The 27,434-nt window shown below is 43.9% G+C and overlaps 1 protein-coding gene across 1 annotated transcript; it reads left to right on the plus strand.

The window, feature by feature from the left end:
- LOC111958924 (FAST kinase domain-containing protein 4) lies at positions 1-24,026 on the plus strand. The gene is made up of 11 exons (XM_023980282.1): positions 1-95; positions 689-1,172; positions 1,412-1,732; positions 4,296-4,470; positions 5,413-5,570; positions 5,706-5,816; positions 6,204-6,348; positions 6,504-6,755; positions 6,831-6,942; positions 7,016-7,130; positions 23,453-24,026. Exons 2-11 carry the CDS (start codon positions 756-758, stop codon positions 23,552-23,554), a joined length of 1,908 nt encoding a protein of 635 aa, XP_023836050.1. The 5' UTR covers positions 1-95; positions 689-755; the 3' UTR covers positions 23,555-24,026.
- Positions 24,027-27,434: the final 3,408 nt, after the last annotated feature.

Below are 27,434 nucleotides of genomic sequence, written 5' to 3' on the forward strand. Positions count from 1 at the left end.
CTGGTAGCTTTGAGGTCATTTTCTTGCGACTATTGCTGATAGCTCCATGTGAATGTCGCCTTTGTCTTCTACCACTTTCTATCTTATTTATCAAGGTAAGAACAGTCCTTTAAAGATAGAAATGGCAGCTACATGTATTTATATGTCTACCTAAGACCTGTCACAGGTGTAGTTGTGAATGCAGAGAATGTTGCCAGTCTGAGTTTCATAATTCTAATAGCTAGAACGGCAGAAACCCTAGTCGGCAAGGTCAGAATACGCTTGATGGCAGCTCAGCTTTTGAGACTGAAATGTTGCTAGTGACGTTAATTCAGCTCAGTTCACTATAACTAGTTGCCACAACCATGTCTATTCATTGGTTTCCTGCAAATGTTTTGTTTGTAGTAGTACAGGCTACACGATTGTTGACACAATGTTATGTTACACAACACACAATCCCTGCGTTACTGTTACTAATTGCTAAAGCGTCTCAAGATAGCTWGGCTAAGCTTGTTGACAGCAGTCCATGACCGGCAGACTACGGAGAATAAGAACATATAGTCCTTATCATAAAGTTGTACATGAAGGTGTTGTTTGGGCATAGCAACATGTGATCGTAGGTTCAGGAACCAAAAAAAGAATGAGAACCACTGAGTGATATTCACTTTCTTGAATTAACACTCTCTCTCTCTCTATTGCTCGTTCTCAGGTGTTAGCATGGTGACTCTGGCTGCTGTGTTGTGAATACGTGTCTCGCTGCTGCTCTCTCTTCCTCCATGACCAGCCGTCTGCTGGGCCGATGTGCCCGTCTCCTCCCCAGGGCCCAGGCCTCAGCCTCAGCCACCGCTGCCCGCCTGCCTACCCCTGCGGCTGGGCCAGCAGAGCCACTGTGGGCCCAGGCCTGGCGGCAGCCTGTGTTAAGGGGGCTATGTGAGGGAAGGAGTTTGGTCAAAGAGGAGTATCCCATCGAGCCCAAACGCACCCAGCTGGATGAGCTCTTAGAGAGAGCCCAATCTCCACAGGATGTCTTGCAGGCGTGGGCGGCACAAGGAGGAAAGGCCAATCAGGCAGCTAAGGCTCTGGTTCAGCTTGTCAGATTGGCTGGGAGAGAGAAAGGTGGGGCTAAAATGGACCAATTTGAGCTGCTGAATGATCCCAGACTGCTAGACATAATGGACACTGTTACTGCACAGGTAGGAGAGGGTGTTGTAAGAAGGGTCAGGGGACTGGTAGGATGAGGAAATGTGAGGATAGATAAGTGGAGGGTTGAGAGGGGATGAAGATGGGTAAGGAGTGATGAAAGCAAGAGACATGGGGCAGGTTACAGTTAGGGCAGAGGGCGGCTCAAAATATTCACTAAAACTTTCGGTGCTGTCAGAGTTTCTTTGAGTGTGTGTAAATTGACTGTGTGTGCGTGTATCTCTTCCCCCAGGTAGCGTCAGTGTGGAATGGTACGCTGGTCTCTCTGCTGCGCTCCCTCTCTGCTCTGGGTGTTCCTCCTACAGCTGCAGTACAATGCTCCATCCAGACAGAGGTGCTGTGGCGTGTACGCAGACTCTCTTACAAACAGCTGGCTTTCCTGGCAGACTGGGGAGCAGGGCGGAAGGGTCAGATGGAGGTGTCACTGGTGAGTGCAGCGCTGAAACAGCTGGAGCTCCGCTGGACTGAGATCGCTGACGCTAGAACAGTCAGTACCCTGATGGCTAGGGCTGGACACCTCAGTCCTGCACTGATGGACAGACTGGAGGATAAGGTAACAAGCACCTATACATCTACCCCCACACTACACATACTAAGTTATCAAAAATGTATTTGGACAGTGAATAAAAATACATTTAAATTGTCGCTATACTCCAGCATTTTAGATTTGAGACAGAATGTTTCAGATTAGGCGACAGGAAAGAATGTTAGCTTTTATTTTAAGGTATTTTCATACATATGTTTTACTGTTTAGAAATGAAGCACCTTATGTATCTAGTCCCTCCATTTGAAAAAGTCATAAGTATTTGGACAAATTGACTTAGTACTAAACTTGACTACTTTAATAAACTATTTGTCACCATATTCCTTGCATGCAATGATTAGGGATGGGCATTTGCCATTTTTTGACTGGTCGAATACTCTTTATTTTCTGAGTACTCAAATTAATTAAAAAATATATATTTTTAGAACACAAGAACCGCACTGGAAAGAAATGTGCACATTTATCTTTAGGCCAATGCCAACAGTGCTCGACAATGCCAAATGTATCATAACCATTACAGATAACAAATCCTAATTGCTGAATTGCCCCATATACACAGTATTCAGTCAATAAAAGAGCAAGTGCCATTTAAGATTAATTTATTGAAACCTTAATATCAACTGGTTATATTATATTGTGGAACATGATCTTCAAAAAGGCATTAACCTGAGCAGTGGCGCTTGCTTTTAGAAACATATGGCTGTGCAATGGCATAGGCTTGCTTGTTAATTTAGCAGACAAGATGCTCTTATTTCCCGAATCACAGTCAAGACACCTATATTATAGTAAAAAAATGATGTAATATAACAATAAAATTGAACAAAGTATTCAGACCTCTTTTTCCACATTTTGTTACGTTACTGCTTTATTCTAAAATGTATTAAATCGTTTTTTCCCCCTCATCAATCTGCACACAATAACAAAGCAAAAACAGATTTAGACATTTTTGATAATTTATAAAAAATAAACTGAAATATCAAATAAAAAGTTATTTGTCATTTGCGCCGAATACAACCTTACCGTGAAATGCTTACTTACAAGTTCTTAATATCACATTTACATAAATGTTCAGACCCTTTACTTAGTACTTTGTTGAAGCACCTTTGGCAGCGATTACAGCCTCGATTCTTCTTGGGTATGACGCTACAAGCTTGGCGCATGTGTATTTGGGGAGTTTCTCCGATTCTTCTCTGCAGATCCTGTTAAGCTCTGTCAGGTTGGATGGGGAGCATTGCTGCACAGCTATTTTCAGGTCTCCAGAGATGTTCGATAGGGTCCAGGTTCTGGCTGGGCCACTCAAGGACATTCAGAGAATTATCCCGAAGCCACTCCTGCGTTGTCTTGGCTGTGTGCTTAGGGTCGTTGTCCTGTTGGAATGTGAACCTCAAATCAAATCAAATTTTATTAGTCACATACACATGGTTAGCAGATGTTAATGCGAGTGTAGCGAAATGCTTGTGCTTCTAGTTCCGACAATGCAGTAATAACCTTTGCCCCAGTCTGAGGTCCTGAGCGCTCAGGAGCAAGTTTTCATTAAGGATCTCTCTGTACTTTGCTCTGTTCATCTTTGCCTAGATCCTGACTAGTCTGCTTATCCCTGGCGCAGAAAAACCACAGCGTGATGCTGCCACAACCATGCTTCACCAGACYGGATGCTTGGCATTCAGGTCAAATAGTTCAATCTTGGTTTCATGAGACCAGAGAATCTTGTTTCTCATGGTCTGAGAGTCTTTAGGTGCTTTTTGGCAACTCCAAGCGGGCTGTCATGTGCCTTTTACTGAGGAGTGGTTTCTGTCTACCATAAAGGCCTGATTGGTAGAGGGCTGCAGAGATGGTTGTCCTTCTGGAAGGTTCTCCCATCTCCACAGAGGAACTCTGGAGCTCTGTCAGTGACCATTAGGTTGTTGGTCACCTCCCTGATCGAGGCCCTCATTCCCCCGATTGCTTAGTTTGGCCGGACAGCCAGCTCTAGGAAGAGTCTTGGTGGTTCCATACTACTTCCATTTAAGAATGATGGAGGCCACTGTGTTCTTGGAGACCTTCAATGCTGCAGACATTTTGGTACCCTTCCCCAGATCTGTGCCTCGACACAATCTTGTCTCGGAGCTCTACGGACAATTCCTTAGACCTCATGGCTTGGTTTTTGCTCTTACGTGCACTGTCAACTGTGGGACCTTATATAGACAGGCGTGTGCCTTTCCAAATCATGTCCAATCAATTGAATTTACCACAGGTGGACTCCAATCAAGTTGTAGAAACATCTCAAGGATCCACCTGAGCTCAATTTCGAGTCTTAGCAAAGGGTCTGAATACTTATTTACATAAGGTATCTATGATTAGATGTTAGATGTCCTAACCGACTTTGCCAAAACTATAGTTTGTTAACGAGAAATGTGTGGACTGGTTGAAAAACGAGTTTTAATGACTCCAACCTAAGTGTATGTAAACTTCCGACTTCAACTGTATGTATATAGCGGAGTGGAACTGTAATTGCCACCATCAACAAATCTATCTCAACCAACACTCCTTTTCTTTTCTCTCTGTCTCCCCCCTCTCTCTGTTCCCACCCCAGGCGTTAGAGCTAGCTGAAGGGTTTGGGACGGAGGATATCCGCAGGGTGTCTGTGTCTCTGGCGTCTCAGGGACGCCGTTCAGTGCCTCTGCTCAGAGCTCTGTCCTACTACCTCCTACAGAAACCCTCAACAGACCTTTCCACACCGCTACTGTTGGACCTCGCCTACGCATATGGTACACACACACACTTGACTAAAATATTTCAGTTGTTGTGTATATTACATTTGCTTTATTTTGATTTTATTATTTCATTTCATCTCCATAGAGGTGCTGCCTATGCTGTCTGCCAAAATCAATAATGTTTAGTTCTTCAAAGTAAAAAAGCATACTGTTTTTTTTTTCTCTAGAGAAACTGTGCAATGTGCGCATTGAGCTCACAGAAAAAAACTGAACGAAATGGAATTCAAATAATTTAATCACTGTAGGTCAAAAAGTTGTTTAAAAACTGAACAATAACCGAAATGTCTGTTAATTGCTCAGCAGTAATTATATATATATATATATACACACACACATAATCTGGAGATGTAAAAGGATGTGCCACAGGGTTGAATGCTGGTACCATTGTTATTCTCCATCTTTGTTAACAATCTACCTAACAACAAACTACCTGCGGTCAACTGATATTTCAGCTTTGAATTTTTCTGTATTCCAACAGATTTAAAGGGGCAGTGCAGTTAATGTGATTCCCCCCAGTTTTTTAATGATATTTTCACACAAAATAGCACGCTGTAATTGTGAAAATGATGATATGCCCTTTTTGTGTAAGAGCTGTTTGAAAAAAAAATGCCTGTGCCCTCAATTATCAAGGTGCGTGCACAAAAAAAGGACTCTAAACCTTGCGTGCGCCAGTTTTCCCATAAAGGCTGGTATTTATCCATTTTGAGCTTGATGGGAAAGTGTGCATCCACACAAATGTAAAACCATGCGTGCACACAACTTCTAGTGGTTCACACATGAGTAACTCGGCAAACAATTCTGAAAGTACATGCAATTTTAACTTGCTCCACCGCAAATTTCTTCTGATGTGATTTAAGCATTGATATGGACTCCGAACATCCAATTCCGTTGGTTCTCTATCTCTCTCTCTCTCCTCTCTCCTCTCTCCTCTCTCAGGGAAGTTGAATTTCCACCACTCCCAGGTCTTCCAGCGATTGGCAGCCGAGTTGTTACCCAGAATGCCAGAGATTAGTTCTGCCGATGTTACTCGCTGCGCCAAATCACTAGCCTTCCTCAAGTGGCTCCATCTCCCATTGTTTGAGGCATTCGCTGAGGTCCGCACACACTCAGACACTTCTAAACACGTCTTAAACTGATTGGATCATCCCCTAGCCCTCTTGATTAACAAATATTGCTTTAACTCATCCTCTTATTTTCTTCCTTTGTTTGATTTTTAAAAAACTATTCAGCACTACAGCGTGAACAGTCAGAAGTACAGCACACTGCAGCTTTGTAACCTGCTCATGTCACTGGCCAGGCTCAACTTCCAGCCCAGCAAGGGGGAGGAGTTCTACAAGAAGGTAAACAATGAGAGTAGCAATTTGTTTCTTTATTTACCTTATGCTGTTTATTTATTTTAATTTATTTAACCTTTATTTAACTAGTCAGGTAAGTCAGTTAAGAACAAATTCTTATTTACAATGACTGCCTACCCCGGCCAGACCCGGACGGTGCTGGGCCAATTGTCTGCCGCCCTATGGGACTCCCAATCATGGCCGGATGTGATGCAGCCTGGATACTCAAGGATAAATATTGTGTAGAACAGACTGGGTTCTCAGTCATGTAGAGTCATGTCAGTGCTGCACATGACAGTTCTATCAACTTTGGCTGATGAGGGGAAGAGGCTTTTGTTACCTTCCCTGAATGTAGTCCGTGTTTGTCAACTGTCTCCTCCTGTGTGTATGTAGGTCCACTCTGCCCTGGAGGGTGTTCTCCCCAGCCTGGAGGCGTTCCTGCAGACAGACGTGGTGTGGTCTCTGTGCGTGTTACAGCAGGCCAAGCCCCAGCACATCACAGCCCTCAACCAACACACACATGTTGCCAAACTCTCAGGTAAACACACACTCTAGTACTGGTCCACCCCAGGAGATGGCAGCAGAGGACCGATGTTCATGTGGTCTGGGTTCATAGCCCTGTGCATTCTCAAGTGTACAGACTTGGGTGATTCTGCTGATTTGATGTTGCGTTGCTATATTGTTGTTTCACAGAAGGCAGTCTGTCTCGAGTGGAGAACTATCGCCTGAAGCTCCTCCACATCATTGCTACCCTCCAGTTAGAACACCCAGAGTCTCTGTCCTCCACCCTGCCTACAGAGGCCATGTTGCTTCCCTCCACCCTGGGCCGGGACTCCCCCCTCTCCCCTCTACAGACTGGGCTGAAGGGGGCCCTGGATAATCTGGTGGGGGGGAAAGCAGAGGCCCTACGTACCGGGGTCAACACTGTATACGGCTGGACCATAGGTGAATACATGCACACACACACATTAACACTYTAAGGCTGGAACAACAGGTGACTGACTTGTTGTGTCCTATCAGATGGAGAGCTGGTGGTGGACAGTGAAAATAAGCCAATGGACCTGGTAACCCTGACAGCCCCTCACCTGCCTGGAGGAGGCGGAGCCAAGCCCCTACCTGAGGGGGCATGCAGGTGAGGGAAGAAGGGTTTGTGTGTGTGCATGTCTGTGTGTGTGCATGTGTTCTGACAGTCCTCCTCTTTGCAGGTTAGCGTTCTTGACCTGGGAGTTTCCTAACTATGGTTCCAGYAGTAAAGATCTGCTGGGACGATTCATCATGATGAGACGGCATCTCAAACTGGCTGGCTTTATCCTTGTAGAGGTATGGAGGGATGACGAGGGAGTGATGGAGGTGGACTGAAAGAGACGTTCTGGCAGTCAATATGACAGTAACTGTCTATCGCACACACACAAACCCTAACCACAGCATACTCTCCACCCCAGGCCAGACACTCTTGGGTGTAATCACCAGAACAAGCCTCTTTCCTGGGAGAGATCAGGTAGACCGGGATGGACACAGCATTACTGCATTACACTGCTTGAAGCTCATTGCCTCAAAGTAACACACGCACAGTACAGCAGTCTTCTGAAGTTAAAAGGGAATTGACTTCCAGCCACTGTAGATGTCTAGGTGTGGTTCATAGCACATCCCCTTAGCATGTGCCTCAGAGTTGTTACATAGGGAATGTGTGAGATATGCTCGTCTCAGTCTTTCCACTTCAGCAAATTAACTCATCACCCTGACAAAGTAAGYGTTCTTTATCCTCCTCTGATTAACAGACTATGAGAACGACAAGCTCTTTGTGTGGCTAATAGGGTTGTCAGTATAACACAATACTCTTTTCCATGGCAAAAAGAAAACACGAAGCCAACTATACTCTATTGTCCTTTTTAAAAACTGCCGTATAAACTGAGTATACAAAACAATAAGGACACCTTCTTCATATTGAGTTGCACCCCCCCTTTTGCCCTCAGAACAGCCTCAATTCGTCAGGTCATGGACTCTACGAGGTGTCAAAAGTGTTCCACAGGGATGCTGGCCAAGGTTGACTCCAATGCTTCACACAGTTGTGTCATGTTGGCTGGATGTCCTTTGGGTAGTGAACCATTCTTGATACACATGGGAAACTGTTGAGTGCGAAAAACTCAGCAGCGTTGCAGTTCTTGACACACAAATCGGTGCACCTGGCACCTACTACCATACCCCATTCAAAGGCACTGAAATGTTTTCTCTTGTCCATTTACCCTTTGAATGGCAAATGTACAGGGCATTTGGAAAGTATTCAGACCCCTTGACTTTTTCACATTTTGTTATGTTACAGCCTTATTCTAAAATMGATTAAAATGTTTTTACCTCATCAATCTACACACAATACCCCATAAAAACAGATTTTTAGAAATTGTTGCTAATTTATTTAAAATAAACTGAAATATCACATTTACATAAGTATTCAGACCCTGTACTCTGTACTTTGTTGAAGTACCTTTGGTAGGGATTACAGCCTCGAGTCTTCTTGGGTATGACGCTACAAGTTTGGCACACCTGTATTTGGGGAGTTTCTCCGATTCTTCTCTGCAGATTCTCTCAAGCTCTGTCAGGTTGGATTGGGGAACGTCGCTGCACAGCTATTTTCAGGTGTCTCCAGAGATGTTAGATCGGGTTTAAGTCCAGGCTATGGCTGGGCCACWCAAGGACATTCAGAGACTTGTCCCGAAACCACTCCTGCGTTGTCTTGGCTGTGTACTTAGGGTCATTGTCCGGTTGGAAGATGAACCTTCTCCCCAGTCTGAGGTCCTGAGCGCTCTGGAGCAGGTTTTTATCATGGATCTCTCTCTGTACTTTGCGTTCAACTTTCCTGGGATCCTGACTAGTCTCCCAGTCCCTGCAGCTGAAAAACATCCCCAAAGCATGATGCTGCCACCACCATGCTTCACCGTAGGGATGGTGCTAGGTTTCCTCCAGACGTGACACTTGGCATTCAGGCCATTGAGTTTCATCTTGGTTTCATCAGACCAGCGAATCATGTTTCTGATGGTCTGTTAGGTGCCTTTTGGCAAACTCCAAGCTTGCTGTCATATCCATTTTTACTGAGGAGTGGCTTCCATCTGGCCACTCTACCATAAAGGCCTGATTGGTGGAGTGCTGCAGAGATGGTTGTCTTTCTGGAAGGTTCTCCCATCTCCACAGAGGAACTCTGCAGCTCTGTCAGAGTAACCATCTGGTTCTTGGTCACCTGCCTGAACAATGCCCTTCTCCCCCAATTGCGCAGTTTGGCCGGATGGCCAGCTCTAAGAAGAGTCTTGGTGGTTACAAACTTCTTCCTTTCAAGAATGATGGAAGCCACTGTGTACTTGGGGACCTTCAATGCTACAGACATTTTTGGTACCCTTCCCCAGATCTGTGCCTCAACACAATCCTGTCTCGGAGCTCTACGGACAAGACTAATTTCTATCAGCATGTTAAATGTGCAACAAGAGGGGAAAAAATTGTAGACCACCTTTACTTCACACACAGAGACGTGTACAAAGCTCTCCCTCGCCCTCCATTTGGCAAAACTGATCATAACTCTATCCTCCTGATTCCTGCTTACAAGCAAAAATTAAAGCAGGAAGCACCAGTGACTATTAAAAAAAGCAGWTTTAGCAGATGCTAAACTACAGGAATATGTTGGAATACGACTGGAATATGTTCCGGGATTCTTTCGATGGCACTGAGGATTACATCACATCAGTCACTGGCTTTATCAATAAGTGCATCGAGGACGTCATCACCACAGTGACTGTACGTACATACCTCAACCTGAAGCCATGGATTCGCACTGAGCTAAAGGGTAAAGCTGCCGCTTTCAAGGAGCGGGAAGCTTATAATAAATCCCGCTATGCCCTCTGACGAACCATCAAACAGGCAAAGCGTCAATACAGGACTAAGATTGAATCGTACTACACAGGCTCCGACGCTCGTCGGATGTGGCAGGGCTTGCAAACTATTACAGACCAGGAAGGGAAGCACAGCCGAGAGCTGCCCAGTGACACGAGCCTACCAGACGAGCTAAATAACTTTTATGCTTGCTTCGAGGCAAGTAACACTGAAACATGCATGAGAGCATCAGCTGTTCTGGACGACTGTGTGATCACATTCTCTGCAGGAGATGTAAGACCTTTTAAACAGGTCAACATTCACAAGGCCGCTGGACCAGACGGATTACCAGAACGTGTACTCCGAGGATGAGCTGACCAACTGGCAAGTGTCTTCACTGACATTTTCAACCTCTCCCTGTCAGTCTGTAATACCAAAATGTTTCAAGCAGACCACCATAGTCCCTGTGCCGAAGAAAACTAATGTAACCTGCCAAAAAGACTACCGACCCCTAGCACTAACGTCTGTAGCCATGAAGTGCTTTGAAAAGCTGGTTATGGCTCACAACACCATTATCCCAGAAACTCTAGATCCACTCCAATTTGTATACTGCACCAAAAGATCCACAGATGATGCAATCTCTATTGCACTCTACACTGCCCTCTCCCACCTGGACAAAAGGAACATGCTATGTGAGAATGCTATTCATTGACTACAGCTCAGCGTTCAACACCGTAGTGCCCTTAAAGCTCATCACTAAGTTAAGGACTCTGGGACTAAACACCTCCCTCTGCAACTGGATCCTGTACTTCCTGACGGGCCGCCCCCAGGTGGTAAGGGTAGGTAACAATACGTCCGCCACGCTCATCCTCAACACGGGGGCCCCTCGGGTGCGTGCTCAGTCCCCTTCTGTACTCCCTGTTCACTCATGACTGCACGGCCAGGCATGACTCCAACACCACCATTCGGTTTTCTGACGACACAACAGTAGGCCTGATCACTGTCGTGGCAATTTCCTGTATTACCAAATGAGGAGAGTTATAAACCACACACCAGTCAGAGTTATACTTAAATGTCATCTTTAATATGTGAGCTTTAATATCGCCCTTTGACTCTCAGATCAATTCAGTGTCTATAATGAATTCTGAGAGTGCCTACAAAAGAATACCAAGATCTTTTATAGCCAAGATACACCCCCCTCAACTCGCATGACGAACCACAGATCTCAGGAACTCTTCACAAAGGGCCTTTACTTTAGAAAGAAGTATCCCATAGCCAGATAGCATTAGCTATAAATTATCGTTCAGTTTGGTCTCTAAGACGAGGTTCTAATCTCGTTCCTGGTACTTCATAGTACCAAAACATTACCTCATCCATCTGGAATGCTCTTTAGGCTTTATTGGCCAAAGACATCGTAAATCTCCTCTGTCAGTGCTATCTCATAGAGGCCCATCCTCAGTGGAACACACACACACAATAGTCGAATAAAACAACCATTCTAATGCAATACAAAGATTATAATATAATTTTACAAGCAATAAAACATAATCTCGCAATTTTCCACGACATCACCGACAACGATGAGACAGCCTATACGGACGAGGTCGGAGACCTGACCGTGTGGTGCAAGGACAACAACCTCAAGACAAAGGAGATGATTGTGGACTACAGGAAAAGGAGGGCCGAGCATGTCCCCATTCTCATCGACGGGGCTGCAGTGGAGCAGGTTGAGAGCTTCCAAGTTCCTTGGCGTCCACATCACCAATAAACTAATATGGTCCAAGCACACCAAGACAGTCGTGAAGAGGGCAAAACCTATTACCCCTCGGGAGACTGAAAAGATTTGGCATGGGTCCTCAGATCCTGAAGAGGTTTTACAGCTGCACCATCGAGAGTATCCTGACTGGTTGCATCACTGCCTGGTATGGCAACTGCTCGGCCTCCGACCGCAAGGCACTACAGAGGGTAGTGCGTACGGCCCAGTACATCACCGGTCCAATCTTCCTGCCATCCAGGACCTCTATACCAGGCGGTGTCAGAGGAAGGCCCTAAAAATTGTCAGACTCCAGTCACCCGAGTCGTCATAGACTGTTCTCTCTGCTTCCGCACGGCAAGCGGTACTGGAGCGCCAAATCTAGGTCCAAGTACATTTTCTATTGTGTTATTGACTGTACGTTTGTTTATTCCATGTGTAACTCTGTTGTTTTTGTCGCACTGCTTTGCTTTATCTTGGCCAGGTCGCAGTTGTAAATGAGAACTTGTTCTCAACTGGCCTACCTGATTAAATAAAAAGAGCTAGGCGATATGCACAAAATATCATATCATATATGGTATTTTTCAAATGTATGATGCTATTTGACGGTATTTTATGTTTTTGATTAATATAAATTCTACATTTGCTTTATGAGTAGTGCGTGACCCTAGGGGGGAAACYCATATAAACGTCCCTTTTTCAGGACCCTGTCTTTCAACGATAATTCGTAAAAATCCAAATAACTTCACAGATCTTCATTGTAAAGGGTTGGAACAGTTTCCCATGCTTGTTCAATGAACCATAAACAATTAATGAACATGCACCTGTGGAACGGTCCTTAAGACACTAACATCTTACAGATGGTAGGCAAMTAAGGTGACASTTATGAAAACGTAGGACACTAAAGAGGCCTTTCTACTGACTCTGGAAAAACACCAAAAGAAAGATTCCCAGGGTCCCTGCTCATCTGCCTGAACATGCTGCAAGGAGGCATGAGGACTGCAGATGTGGCCAGGACAATATTTTGCAATGTCCGTACTGTGAGACGCTTAAGATATTAAGACAGAGCTACAGGGAGACCGGACGGACAGCTGATCATCCTCGCAGTGGCAGGCCATGTGTAACAACACCTGCACAGGATCGGTACATCCGAACATCACACCTGCGGGACAGGTACAGGATGGCAACAACAACTGCCCGAGTTACACCAGGAACGCACAATCCCTCCATCAGTGTTCAGACTGTCCGCAATAGGCTAAGAGAGGCTGGATTGAGGGCTTGTAGGCCTGTTGTAATGCAGGTCCTCACCAGACATCGCCGACAACAACGTCGCCTATGGGCACAAACCCACCGTCGTGTCTTTCTTCACCACCTTTGTATCAGAGTCTATAGACAAAGCCCGTGGGCTTGTTTCTTGATCAAGCAGGCCCTGGATAGGGTCTCGAGTGAGAGCGGGAGAGATTTGAATTTTAACGTCCTTGCTATGGGTGTTAATTCCTGCGGACCTGGTGTCCGGTAATTCCCTGTCTAGTCCTTGTGACATATCTTTTACCCTTTTCTCAAATGTTTCTCGCTTTAGTTCTTCACGTAGTGGAACTTCAGGAGAACATTGGTCTACGTTTTGATCGTCTTTCAACCCTTTGTTACTCTTGTGCTCTGACACTTTGTGTGGGTTGGGTGCAGGAACGTAGCGAACAGGTCGATTGTAGCGGTAGTCGTTTTGATGGTGACGTACTTTAGTTATTTCGACCGCGGTGGTTATTGGATTCGTGGTTTCGTGGTAGTAACCGTTGTGCGTCATCTCTCAACGCTCCAATACCTGACAATGCACCCTCTAACTGGAGTGAGTGCTCCTGGTCAAACTTCAAAACCGAGTGGTCAGGGCTCTTAGCATTGCGAGCTATTGATGCCTCTAAAGCTGTGCTTGCAAACTCTCTGAGTTGTAAGATAGTCAAGCCAACGTGGGCTGCAGGGCCCAAGTATGTAATGAAGGTGGGATACATGTTCGACAGAAACATTTGTTTAAATGGTAATAGGTCTTCCATTCCTGTTTCAGTGAGTAGGCCAAAGTAAGCTGAACGAAGCTTACGCTTGTGGGTGTTCGTTTCGAGCTTGTTTGACCGTGTTAGCCAGTGAGCTATCGTGTTTGCGAGTCGCAGAACCACTGAATTCTAATTTCAAAGCTGTGGCAAGTTTAGAGTAGTCATTTAGCACGTGATGCTGTTGTAGGCGAATGAACCTTGTCACGAGTCTATTCGACGTTCGCTTCAACAGGTAAACCCTGTCAGAACCCGTAGCGTTTGGATAGCCACCCAACGCGTGGTGTGCAGATAGAGGTCCTGAGTACGGAGCGAGAGATTCAGTGATGATATTTCTTCCGCTTGCTTGGAAATCAATATTTCCATCTTCATCACCCGAGTTCTCTCAACATTCATTTGGTCAGCGACTTKAATGAGTTCTGCTGATTTGTCATCCAACTTAGTCATTGTGTTCAATAACATAACTCGACAGATTTATCTAGTTTGGAGTGGACTACATCGTATTTAGTTTTGGCTAAATTGAGTTGTTCCTGCAGACAACGATTTTGTTGGAGAGTTTGTGCTTGTTTATCGTCATGAGTATTTGCAATTACTTTTAATTGTTCAGATTTCAAACGCAGTTCCTCGACTAGCAGAATGTTTTCATTTCCTGCTTTTGTCAATAGTTGCTCAGTTCTCTCCACCTGTGCCCTCATGTTAGTCATGTCTTGCACGTGCTTCAGCTGTGCACTGTGGTATTGGACCGATGKCAACCTTTGATGGCGATACATAAGTGCTAAAGTGGAGAGAACCGTCACAAAGCCTGTGTTTGATGGTTGATTTTGGAGAGCGTTCGCAATTTCGGCTGTTTTTTCGGTAATGGCATAATTAGGGTTGGTATCGCTGCTGAGGTCAGAGATCAGTCCTTTTATGGGTGGAGGTTCACTAATTAGCGGAGGAGTGGTGACCACAACCTTTGATAGCTTGCACATTATTAGAAGAATTTAGAGGAAAACATTTCCTTTTTTTTTTCAAAGTTTAGGTTTGGAATTCGTTGGAAGCTGCAAAGACAAGTTTAATCTATTATCGATGTTGACGCACCATCAGTACCGTACCAGTAATGTGGAAGTTGGACGTGAATGAATTTGCAAAAGCAAATTGAATTAATTAATCAATGCCAATGATTAATCATACCTGGGTAGGCTATCTGGGTAACAAACTTTAATTATTCTTAGAGGTTGCTTCATCCAGGTTAATATGAGAAGTTTAAAAGTGTCTCATTTGATTGGAAGAACATTAAGGTATGTTCAACAATTTAACTTATTAAATTGAATGAGACGATAATCCATGCAATCTCCATTGTGTAAAAGTGTAAACAGATCAAATGTTGGGAACATTCACCACTGTGGGACACTTCTCCCTAAGGCCGAAGCCACATGGGATTCCCGCTGGGGCGGGACTTCTGTCAGTACTGGATTACTGTTTTGCAAAAACAAAATTTGACTGATTGATGATAAATTTAATGATAAATCAAACCTGTATAGGCTATTTGGGAATTAAACTTTAAATAACCTTGAAGTTGCTTCATCTAGGTTAGTTTGGAAAAAGTTTACAATGTCTTATTTAGAAAAGTCATCAATTTGGATATTATTTAAAAGATCCATTTGAGAATGTAAATCTGGCAATTTCACTTATTAGTTCAATTGAATAAGACATAGATATCCGTCTGGATATCATAAGTAATGACTTGWGTGTGACCTGAATAATTCTTGAAGGAAAGTACTGGCACACACTTCAGCCGTCACTGAAATCAAACGGAAGTACCCGGGACGGGACTTCCGTTCCGCAAGGCGGAGGAATTACAATGTGGCACAAGAAAACAAAATGGCTATTTTCCCTTTGTTAGCTTAGCATCTTGTGCAAGCTAATCCTATTTTATGCATGAAAAATGCACAATATAGGATTCCATTGGCAAGGGAAAGGTTTTACTCATAACATATTATGGTCAAACCCTTTTCTGCGTTATTTTGACGATGTTTTAACCAGAACACGCGGCAAACAACAAACTGCACCGTGGTCTACTCGCGTGGAGACAAGGGAGAAACAGAGATAATTATCGCTGGTCAAGCTAATATCTCCTGATTTTCAATCGGCTGGCTCTTTGTCCTCGCTCGAGAAATTAATAATGACCGAGCCTACACGCGTCTGAAACGCACAAGGCAGAAATAGCTCTGCGTTTGGCCAAACGCTCTATTTCTCAGATTTCTATAATTAGCTTTATCAGCCCTCATACAGAAATGTATTCGCTTACGGTACCCACTGACTACGTCAGAACACAACACTGAGGCGGGGAATCCTCAGCACACACACCACCAATAATTTCTGTCTCCAACTCCCATAATGTGTATAATAAACTTGGTATATTATGTAATCTGCTTTTCAATTTTATACAGGCTGATTCAAAATGAAAGCGTCATCCTATTTTAGATTCCTCACACGGGGCACCAATAATGTCGTGTCTTTGGCTATGCCGGATTAAGTGATATGACATGCTATTCTATAAAATGCTTTCTCTGTAATTAATATTACCTGATTGAGCTAATCATGTAAATGTAATTAACTAGAAAGTTGGGGCACCACGAAAGAGTGTTTATAGAGCTGTTATCTTCCCGAATAAACTCTTAAAGACCTAGAAATATTTTACATCAATAGCAGTCAATATTAATCGTCACCTTATTTCAGTCTCATCTGAAAGTTGTAAATTCTTGGTTATCTTCACGAACCCTGGCTAAGAAGTTGAGTCTGCAATACAAAATTGGGTTTAATTACTTATTTACTAAATACCTAACTAATCACACAGAATTACATATACACAGAATGAACCATACATTGATTACAAATTATGTCATAAAGGAAAACGTCCCTAGCGGACGGAACAGATATGACAGCTGGTTACCCAAAGAAAAGGGGGTTGGGTTTGAGAGAGCGGGAAGACTGAAGAACAAAGGAAGAAGCGATTTCTCTATTGGGCCGTAGGCAGCTACTCTATCGTAAATACAGCATCTTATGCATTCTAAATTACCGCCTATTTGGAAAAGGAAAATGCAATAAATATTTACTCTGAGCTGCGCTTCAATAGGTTGGTGGTAGATGGAAGGCCGTGTTGCCCAACATAGTCCTTTGTCCTTTGAAGAGTGTCTCTGGTGGTGAACGGGAAACGCTGTAGTGTCGTCATTGTGTGGTAGACGGGATACTCTGTCCGTCCTTTCCTAGCCCACGTTTACAGCGGCCGCTGCTAATTCAACGGCTAGGAGGTATCACTTCTGTAGCGAATAAGAGTTCAAAGTTCATACCATTCGCTCGAGTTGAGGTTGGCTTCGTTCTGTAGTTATTATCTGAATCCTTCTGACATCGGATCGTCATCCTAATGTACCCGGAACAGGAGGTTACATTTTCGTCAAGGGCTTATATAGTGGAGGGAGAAGGGTGTGTTTCATAGTTTTATAACCCATGTCTCTTCACAGGGGCGGGCCACTGACTGAGCAGAGCCCTAACCTTATGAAAACCCAAATTATGAAAACCCAAATCTCTCATTTGGAAGCTAAAATTAAATTTCATCTTTTCACCAATAATTTTATATTTAAACATTTGAATTGCAAAACAATTCCATGTGAATCTGATAACCATAATGTGTAGACTTTCCCAGATACAGTTTAGGTCGTTCTGTCATCAGTCATAATGTCTCAGATGACAACCAAACTGACATCATATTCATTAAGTACCAACGCATATTTTCAACTGGTTCTATTACCGAAATATGGTTCCTTTCCCTCCACTTGTTTGATGTTCCCAGACTCTCTGTTTAACAAAGGCTATTCAAGAGTCCCTCTGTAGAGTCAAGAGAGAGGGAAGGAGAACGGTATTTATGGGGGGGGGGGTCATAAACCTTACCCACAGGCCAACGTCATGACAGTCCCCTCCATGTTGGGTTCAATCTTGCGATTAACCTGCATGTTGCAAACCAACATAAAAATGACCGTGGGTTGTCCTGGTTGTAGACCATCGTTGTGGTCCCCATCTGGTGGTCGACCCGGGTAGGGTTTATGCGAATGAAGTCCGCCCCAAGGCTGGGCAGCAGATGTCCAGTTGGTGATCGCTGTTGCAGTCCCCCCTCTGGTGGTCGACCCGGGTAGGGTGTCTGCAAATGAAGAAGTCCGTTCCATTTCTCGGCAGCGGATGTCCGGATTGGGATCGCCGTTCCGGACCCGTCGTCCAGACTGGAAGATCTTGGCAGTAACTTATACAGATGTTAACAACGCACACACACATGAAATATATCATTACATTTCCTGCCAAATGAGCGGCGTTGTGGCACTAACTGATGGTTGTATGGGGAAGTTGTTTATGGCTCTATCACTTTCTACATGCTGAAGAAAATGAAACAAAATGAATGAAAGCATAAACAAAACAAAATATAGTTATGCCACCTTAATCATCTAATTGGACTGTATTCTATCTACGTCCATGGTCTTGGCAAAATGACCCTATCATGCCATTGTCTAATGTCATATCTAGGGCTCTTCTAATTTGCGGGGTGTTGGTTAGGGTACTATCCTAAGTTGATAACTATATGATAAGTCTACAGCTGTAAGGCACTAGTTTTGGGCAGTCTACAGGGATGACCTATGGACTTCTGAGAAGAAAACTGGTGAGTGCTGTAGAGTTAAAGGCCTCAAAATAAYTGTTCAACTTTACTAAGGCTGGTATTTTGCTCGGACCCTTAAGTGATCCTAGCATAAATCCTAATTGGATGTTCCGTTGTACATGTGCGTTTATGCGTACGCAAGCACACATGTCAAGGGAAGGAAACCAAGTATCCTGGCAGATTACAACTTGTTCAAAATGAGTCTGACGTAGTCGGGTAATTTTCAGGTCAATGCCTGGAGGTCAGTCAGAATTGGTGTCGAGGGAGTCTGTAGTGGTTTTACTACCAGTCACAGTCTTCCACTATTGTAGTGGCGGTAGGTATGAAGAAGTCTACTTCATAGCTATGTTATCCACGGAGGAGCTAACCTCATGACGGAAGTACTCTAAGTATTACACCAGTCGTACGTGGTGTGCTCATGGTTCATGACTTCTAATAACTTCTCTCCTGAACGGAGGGTTCTATTTATTAGTGGCGTGCGTATTATGAGAATGGCTATAACCTTTCAACCAAATCTCCTGGTGTTTGTGCTTCAACATCCTCCGTGGCTGTCGAGGTCTGTCAGTCACCACCGCGTCCGCGTGTGGCAACCTCTTCAGTACCTGCAAACTGAGACGAGGATATCGGTCTGTGATGTTTCACCAGTGGGAGTCATCGGGTCAGTTGCTGGACTGACGCCATTAGTGTCATTGTAAGGGGTGACAGTCCCCCACAAAGCAGAAGGTGTATCATCGGAAGCAGAGTATACCCTGCGCATCAATGTTTTTCTTGCTGAGACGGCCGCAGTGCCCGTAGGGCAAGAGAAGTTCATCTCAACTACCGTATTGCACGACTGCAAGGAGGAGGGAAGTTGCTCATTCACAGAGACAGCTGGCTCGAAATCATGAAAAGAATGGTCAATCAGATTGGCTGATGGAATGTGTCGAGATATCGTAATATCTCCTTGGATCGGATTCTGCACCAAGAGGTTTCTAAACGTCTTTTTCCCAAGGGGTGCTTTTGACAGATACCCCTCGTGAATGACTGTGTTGCAGCTAGCGTTAGGGGAAGACAGTGTGGTCAGTGGAGAAGGCACTGTGGCCTGTGACCATACCTGGTTGGTTTTCCAATCCATCAATGGGAGTAACCGATCCATCAAGTCTGCAAGTAGTAGGGGTACAGTTTCGAGGCTGGTAACATACACAGGGTGGACGAGCGATACGTCCTTGAAGTGTAGTTTCAGCATGACTCTCAATGTGAGAGGCGAGGTAGTCTYCGTGACCCCTCGAAGTGTAGTGTCGCATCGTTCCACTTTTAACCAAAGTTTAGTTGGCTTCAAAGCTCTTTTGAGATCATCGAACAATATTTGAGAGAGGAGTGATATTGTCGCACCCGAATCAATTAGCGCATGACAAGTTAAGCAGTCCTCCAGGATGGTGGTCGATTCGTGTTTAGTGGACATATTCCCCACAAAGTAGAGTTGTCGTTCGCAACGACGTGATGTGTCATTTCTGTTCAAGATGGAAGCAGATCGACTTTTCAGATTCTGAGTGGGCTTGGCTTTAACGAAGCGTTTAGACTTTTTTCTTCACAACCTTTGTATCAGAGTCTATAGACAAAGCCCGTGGGCTTGTTTCTTGATCAAGCGGGCCCTGGATAGGGTCTCGAGTGAGAGCGGGAGAGATTTGAATTTTAACGTCCTTGCTATGGGTGTTAATTCCTGCGGACCTGGTGTCGGTAATTCCCTGTCTTTATGACATATCTTTGACCCCTTTTTCAAATGTTTCTCGCTTTAGTTCTTCACGTTCCTGCAAGCTCATCCTGACATGACCCTCCAGCATGACAATGCCACCAGCCATACTGCTCGTTCTGTGCGTGATTTCCTGCAAGACAGGAATGTTCAGTGTTCTGCCATGGCCAGCAAAGAGCCGGATCTCAATACCATTGAGCACGTCTGGGACCTGTTGTATCGGAGGGTGAGGTCAGGGCCATTCCCCCCCCAGAAATGTCCGGGAACATGCAAGGTGCCTTGGTGGAAGAGTGGGGTAACATCTCACAGCAAGAACTGGCAAATCTAGTGCAGTCCATGGAGGAGGGATGCCCTGCAGTACTTAATGCAGCTGGTGGCACACCAGATACTGACTGTTTCTTTTTTATTTAGACCCCCCCCCCCACACTTTGTTCAGGGACACATTATACACATGTCTGTGGAACTTGTTCAGTTTATGTCTGTTGTTGAATCTTGTTATTGTTCATACAAATATTTACACATGTTAAGTTTGCTGAACATAAACGCAGTGACAGTGAGAGGACTTTTCTTTTTTTGCTGGTTTATACTCAATTATTTCAATGGGTCTTTCTCCATTCAGTTTTATACTGTTCATTCAACTTCAACCTAATATAATTTCTTTGCGTTTCATCAGTTTCTGCATTTCATGCACTTTATTTGAGATAATTTCCAAACTGCCACGATATGGGCAAAAAAACTGGGCCTTATTTTTAACCAAATGTTTGCAATTTTGATTTAGAGCAAAACACTTGTGAACTTTTGGAATATGGAAATATAATGTTTATTCTAATTCTATAGTTAGAAAATAAATAATAGTGGGCACTTTGAATACAGTGTTTGACATGACAACGAGTGAAAATGCATTAGCGAGTTGTGACTGGGTAGGAACCAAAGTGATGTTCATTGTTTCCTAGGGGACCCTGTAATCTTTGGCTACATTAAATCTTTATTCATGTAGCCAACAATATTCATGCTTCACCTATTCCTCTTTGAATATAGAGGTACTTTTGAGGAAACACCATGCTGATTTAGGCTCCACCAGCACTGGTATCAGGCTGTATTGCTAGCTACGTTTGCCCGACTCAGTACTTGTTAGTAGTAGCTAGCATTCGTGGCGAACACGATTTTAGCATAACTTGCTAAGAAATCACAAACTAGCTGTTTGCAGATGTAAGGAACACACTATATATTGTAATTATAGAACGCTTGTGGTTTTATATTACGGTCAAAGTGGAACAACATCATGGTCATCACATTGTTGCATGTGCTGCATTGACCATGCAGTCTGAACGAAGTGTCTCGTGGTCAAGCAATAACAAAATGCGCTCCTTGAGTGACGGGGTGGGACTAGGTCTGTGTGGAAAGCAGCATGGAGAGAGAGAGCAGAGGGATGACTCAAATAGCGGGGTAACCTATACAAATCATGTTACAACACGGCGTATCACATTTAACAAACAAACATAAAATACAGGCTTTTAAACCGCTTCTACCCCAAGCCATAAGCTCCTGACAGCTAATCAAATGGCTACCAGACTATTTGCATTGTCCCCCCCCCCCACCTTCTATGCTGCCTTTTTACTCTGTTATTATCTATGCATAGTCACTTTAATAACTCACATGTACGTATTACCTCAATTACCTCGACACATGTGCCCCTGCACATTGACTCTGTACCAGTACCCCCTGTATATAGCCTCTATTGTTATTATTTTCTCTTACTTTTTTGTTGTTGGTATTTTCTTAACTGCATTGTTGGTTAAGGGCTTGTAAGTAAGCATTTCACTGTAAGGTTGTATTCAGTGCATGTGACAAATAAAATTGGATTTGAATTCCTTCGACCTCATGGCTTGGTTTTTGCTCTGACATGCACTGTCAACTGTGGGACCTTATGTAGACAGGTGTGCCTTTCCAAATCATGTCCAATCTATTGAATTTACCACAGGTGGACTCCAATCAAGTTGTAGAAACATCTCAAGGATGCACCTGAGCTCAATTTCGAGTCTCATAGCAAGGGGTCTGAATTTTTTACATTTTAATTGACCTTTATTTAATTTGGCAAGTCAGTTAAGAACAAATTCTGTTTTCAATGATGGCCTAGGAATAGTGGGTTAACTGCCTTGTTCAGGGGCAGAATGACAGATTTTTACCTTGTCAGCTCGGGGATTCAATCTTGCAACCTTTCGGTTACTAGTCCAATGCTCTAACCACTAGGCTGTATGCAAATAAGATATCTTAGTTTTTTTATTTGTAATACATTTGCAAAAAATGTCTAAACCTGTTTTCCCTTTGTCATGATGGTGTATTGTGTATAGATTGGTGAGGAATAKAATTATTTAATACATTTTAGAATAAGGCTGTAACATGACAAAATGTGGAAAAAGTCAAGGGGTCTGAATACTTTCAGAATGCACTGTACACAATCCATGTCTCAAGGCTTAAAATCCTATTTTAACCTGTCTCCTCCCCTTCATTTACACTGATTGAAGTGGATTTAACAAGTGACATCAATAAGGGATCACAGCTTTCATCTGGTCGGTCAGTCTGTCATGGCAAGAGCAGGTGTTCTTAATGTTTTGTACACTCGTATTAAATAGTGTGATATAGCTTGGAAAATGCAATAATTGAACTCTAGGTGACAACATAATATTTGTTTCCAACTTTTGGACAGTTTTCCTCAATAAATTAACTCTGCCTTTTAGTGTCCTTGCCACAATACTTAGTATAGTGATACTGGTATGATGCTATAGTATGATGCTATAAAAAACAATCTAATGCTGATTTAATGCTGCATCATGCAGGGCCAGGCTGTTCTGTCTCCCTGAAGGATGCCAGTTATAAAAGGCATGATAGTCAGTCAGGAGCCAGGAGAATAGCAGCAGCAGCTCTGTCTCATCTAGGCCAAGCTCCTTAGCCAATCCCAGCACTCTCTCATCTAGGACAATCGCGTTAGCCAATCTTACCGCTCTCTCTCATCTAGGCCAATTGCGTTAGCCTGAGAGCTCTCAGGTCTGCAGTGGTGCATGCTGGGTAAACTAGGCCACTGAACTTACCTGAGACAGACTTTCAGACATAGGCCTTTTATCAATTAGATTTGTACACCTCCTGTGTCCTCTCTCCTCTGTCCTCGTTCACCTTCTTTTGAAAAAGGTCAGTTAATCGAGGAGAGTCTGCAAGATAAATGTTTAAAGTGATCAAAACAAATTAGGTAGTTCTGACTTTTTATAAATAAAATAATAAGTAGCATATCGTTTTTAAACGTGCATGTTTTTCTCCACTGACAAAACAAAAGCTGATTCAAAGGGTGTGTGGCAGATTTCAAAACTTTTCTGAATTGACACACATCTCGACAATTTATCAGTTTCCGGGTCATGGAGGAGAGAAGACGAAGGACGGGCTTTTATCCAAACGAGAAAACCACCTAGATTGTCTCCAAAGCTGATTTGCATAAAAACACTACTGGGTGTATGTCAGCTATAGTATTGCAAGGTAAAGAGTATTATTGATAGACAAACCCCTGAATCTGTACTTTCTGTCCCTCCCTAGGTGCCATACTATGAGTGGCTGGAGCTGAAGTCTGATTGGCAGAAAGAGGCGTATGTGAAGGATAAGATGGGGAAGGCCATTGCTGAGGAAATGGCGAAGTGAACTAGGCCAAACAGCAGAAGTCTGGTTCAGTTCTAGACTCAACTGGACTGGAAAGAGGAGAGCCAGGATGACACGGACGGCTCACCAGAACCAATCTGGTCTCAAACAACTCTGAACAACAACCACACACACACACACTAATCAACCCACTTTAAAACAAGCTGCTTGGTGGAAAATGTCTTTGTCGTTTTATCTTTGGTTGCCTTGCCGATGCGTGGGGCTTTCCATGTTACCATGGAGACGGCCCCTGAGAGTTCTGTATGCTGAAGAGAGCAAACAGAGAGGGAGAAAGAGAGAGTGGGCTCTACAGCAGAAAGCAAGGGAAGAAAGACCTCTTGCTAAGGAGATGTGTCCCTAAGTGACACTCAGTCAAAGAGAATGGAGAGCAGCATCATATAATCAACGCCCCAATCAATGTTAAAAGCTGTGTATCACCTGTGAATAGATTGGTCTAATTAAATTATCAATATGAGCTTTGTTGAGTGATGTTATTATTGAATAAATTATTTTACGCTTTAATTTCGATATACGTGTTCCACACACTGTCCCCCATGTTGGCACAAATGTTCCATGACTGTAACATTGGTTGTGTTTGAGAGCATCAAATCTGTGATCCATTGTGGGTAAATTGTGACTGACTGATCTACAAATAATAAGTATTTATTCATGATGCAAGGTGATTTGTAGACCAGCCAATCAATCAAATGTATTTATAAAGCCCTTTTTACATAAGCCGATATCACAAAGTGCTGTACAGGAACCTAGCCTAAAACCCCAAACAGCAAGCAATGCCGATGTAGAGGCACGGTGGCTAGGAAAAACTCRCTGGAAAGGCCAGAACCTAAGAAGAAACCTAGAGAGCAACCAGGCTATGAGGGGGGGCCAGTCCTCTTCTGGCTGTGCCGGGTGGAGATTATAACAGAACATGGCCAAGATGTTCAAACCTTCATAGATGACCTGCAGGGTCAGATAATAATAATCACAGTGGTTAGAGAGGGTGCAACAGGTCAGCACCTCAGGAGTAAATGTCAGTTGGCTTTTCATAGCCGATCATTCAGAGTTAGAGACAAGAGTTACAGTAGAGAGAGAGTCCAAAACAGCAGGTCCGGGACAAGGTAGCATGTCCAGTGAACAGGTCAGGGTTCCATAGCCGCAGGCAGAACAGTTGAAACTGGAGCAGCAGCATGACCAGGTGGACTGGGGACAGCAAGGAGTCATCAGGCTAGGTAGTCCTGAGGCATGGTCCTAGGGCTCAGGGGAGAAGAAAGAGAGAAAGAATGAGGAAAAGGGAGAGAGAATTAGAGGGAGCATACTTAAATTCACACAGGACACCGGATGAGACATGAGAAATAGTCCAGATATAACAGACTGACCCTAGCCCCCTGACACAAACTATTGCAGCATAAATACTGGAGGCTGAGACAGGAGGGGTCGGGAGACACTGTGGCCCCGTCCGACGATACCCCCAGACAGGTAGGATATAACCCCACCCACTTTGCCAAAGCACAGCCCCCACACCACTAGAGGGATATATTCAACCACCAACCTACTACCCTGAGACAAGGCCAAGTATAGCCCACAAAGATCTCCCCCACGGCACGAACCCGAGTAGGGCACCAACRCGGACAGGAAGATCACYTCAGTGACTCAACCCACTCAAGTGACGCACCCCTCCTAGAAACGGCATGGAAGAGCACCAGAAAGCCAGTGAATCAGCCCCCGTAATAGGGTTAGAGGCAGAGAATCCCAGTGGAAAGAGGGGAACCGGCCAGGCAGAGACAGCAAGGGCGGCTCGTCACTCTAGTGCCTTTCCGTTCACTTTCACACCCCTGGGTCAGACTACACTCAATCATAGGACCTACTGAAAATATGAGTCTTCAATAAAGACTTAAAGGTCGAGACCGAGTCTGCGTCTCTCAGATGGATAGGCAGACCATTCCATAAAAATGGAGCTCTATAGAAGAAAGCCCTGCCTCCAGCTGTTTGCTTAGAAATTCAGTGTAGAGAGGCTAGCACTGGAGTAATATGATAKAATTTTGGGGTTCTAGTCAAGATTCTAGTAGCAGTGTTTAGCACTAACTGAAGTTTATTTAGTGCTTTATCCAGGTAGCCGGAAAGTAGAGCATTGAAGTAGTCTAATCTAGAAGTGACAAAAGCATGGATTAATTTTCCTGCATCKTTTTTGGACAGAGAATTTCTGATTTTTGCAATGTTATGAAGATGGAAAAAAGCTGTCCTTGAAATATTCTTGATATGTTCGTCAAAAGAGAGATCAGGGGCCAGAGTAACGCCGAGGTCCTTCACAGTTTTATTTGAGATGACTGTACAACCATCAATATTAATTGTCAGATCCAACAGAAGATCTTTTTGTTTCTTGGGACCTAGAACTAGCATCTCTGTTTTGTCCGAGTTTTAAAGTTAAACATTTGCCGCCATCCACTTCCTTATGTCTGAAAAACAGGCTTCCAGGGAGGGCAATTTTGGGGCTTCACCATGTTTCATCGAAATGTACAGCTGTGTATTGTCCGCATAGCAGTGAAAGTTAACATTATGTTTCCGAATGACATCACCAAGAGGTAAAATATATAGTGAAAACAATAGTGGTRCTAAAACGGAACCCTGAGGATCACCYAAATTTACAGTTGATTTGTCAGAGGACAAACCATCCACAGAGACAAACTGATATCTTTCTGACAGATAAGATCTAAACCAGGCCAGAACTTGTCCATGTAGACCAATTTGGGTTTCCAGTCTCTCCAAAAGAATGTGGTGATCGATGGTATCAAAAGCAGCACTAAGGTCTAGGAGCACGAGGACAGATGCAGAGACTATTTTCATKATGTCAAGAGATATAGTATTAAAAACCTGAGTGTCTCCCTTGATCCTAGGTCCTGGCAGTGTTGTGCAGACTCAGGACAACTGAACTTTAAAGAGGAGTCCGTAATTTGCTTTCTAATTATCATGATCTTTTCGTCAAAGAAGTTCATGATTTTATCACTGCTGAAGTGAAAACCATCCTCTCTTGGGGAATGCTGCTTTTTAGTTAGCTTTGCGACAGTATCAACATTTTGGATTGTTCTTATTCTCCTCAATGAAGTTGGAAAAATAGGATGATCGAGCAGCAGTGAGGGCTCTTCGATACTGCACAGTACTGTCTTTCCAAGCCAGTCGAAAGACTTCCYGTTTGGTGTAGCGCCATTTCCGTTCCAATTTTCTGGAAGCTTGCTTCAGGGCTCYGGTATTTTCTGTATACCAGGGAGCTAGTTTCTTATGACAAATGTTTTTTGTTTTTAGCGGTGCGACTGCATCTAGGGTATTACGCAAGGTTACATTTAGTCCCTCAGGTGGTTAACCGGTTTTTGTACTCTGACGTCTTTGGGTAGGTGGAGGGAGTCTGGAAGGGCATCTAAGAATCTTTGGGTTATCCGAGAATTTATAGCACGACTTTTGATGATCCTTGGTTGGGGTCTGATCAGATTATTTGTTGCGATTGCAAATGTAATAAAATGGTGGTCCGATAGTCCAGGATTATGAGGAAAAACATTATTTATTTCACGGGACAATACTAGGTCCAGAGTTTGACTGTGGCAGTGAGTAGGTCCGCAGACATGTTGGACAAAACCCACTGAGTCGATGACGGCTCCGAAAGCCAGTCAGACATCATCCGCCTGCACTGTTGGCTGCAGTGTGGACAAGCCCATTATCTATGGCTCTGGTAGGTCTTGACTTTCCTCACGGTGTGTTTAGAGAGGACGTTGAGTTGGATGAGCTTCTATGGTATCATTGGCATCCTGATGGTGTGATATTCAACCTGAGGATTCTTCTCTTCACAGCTAATAAGACATATTTATTATCAAACGTGATGGGTCAGTGGTGTGTG

This window comes from Salvelinus sp. IW2-2015, linkage group LG35 (genome assembly GCF_002910315.2).
Source record: "Salvelinus sp. IW2-2015 linkage group LG35, ASM291031v2, whole genome shotgun sequence".
Taxonomy (NCBI): Eukaryota; Metazoa; Chordata; class Actinopteri; order Salmoniformes; family Salmonidae; genus Salvelinus; species Salvelinus sp. IW2-2015.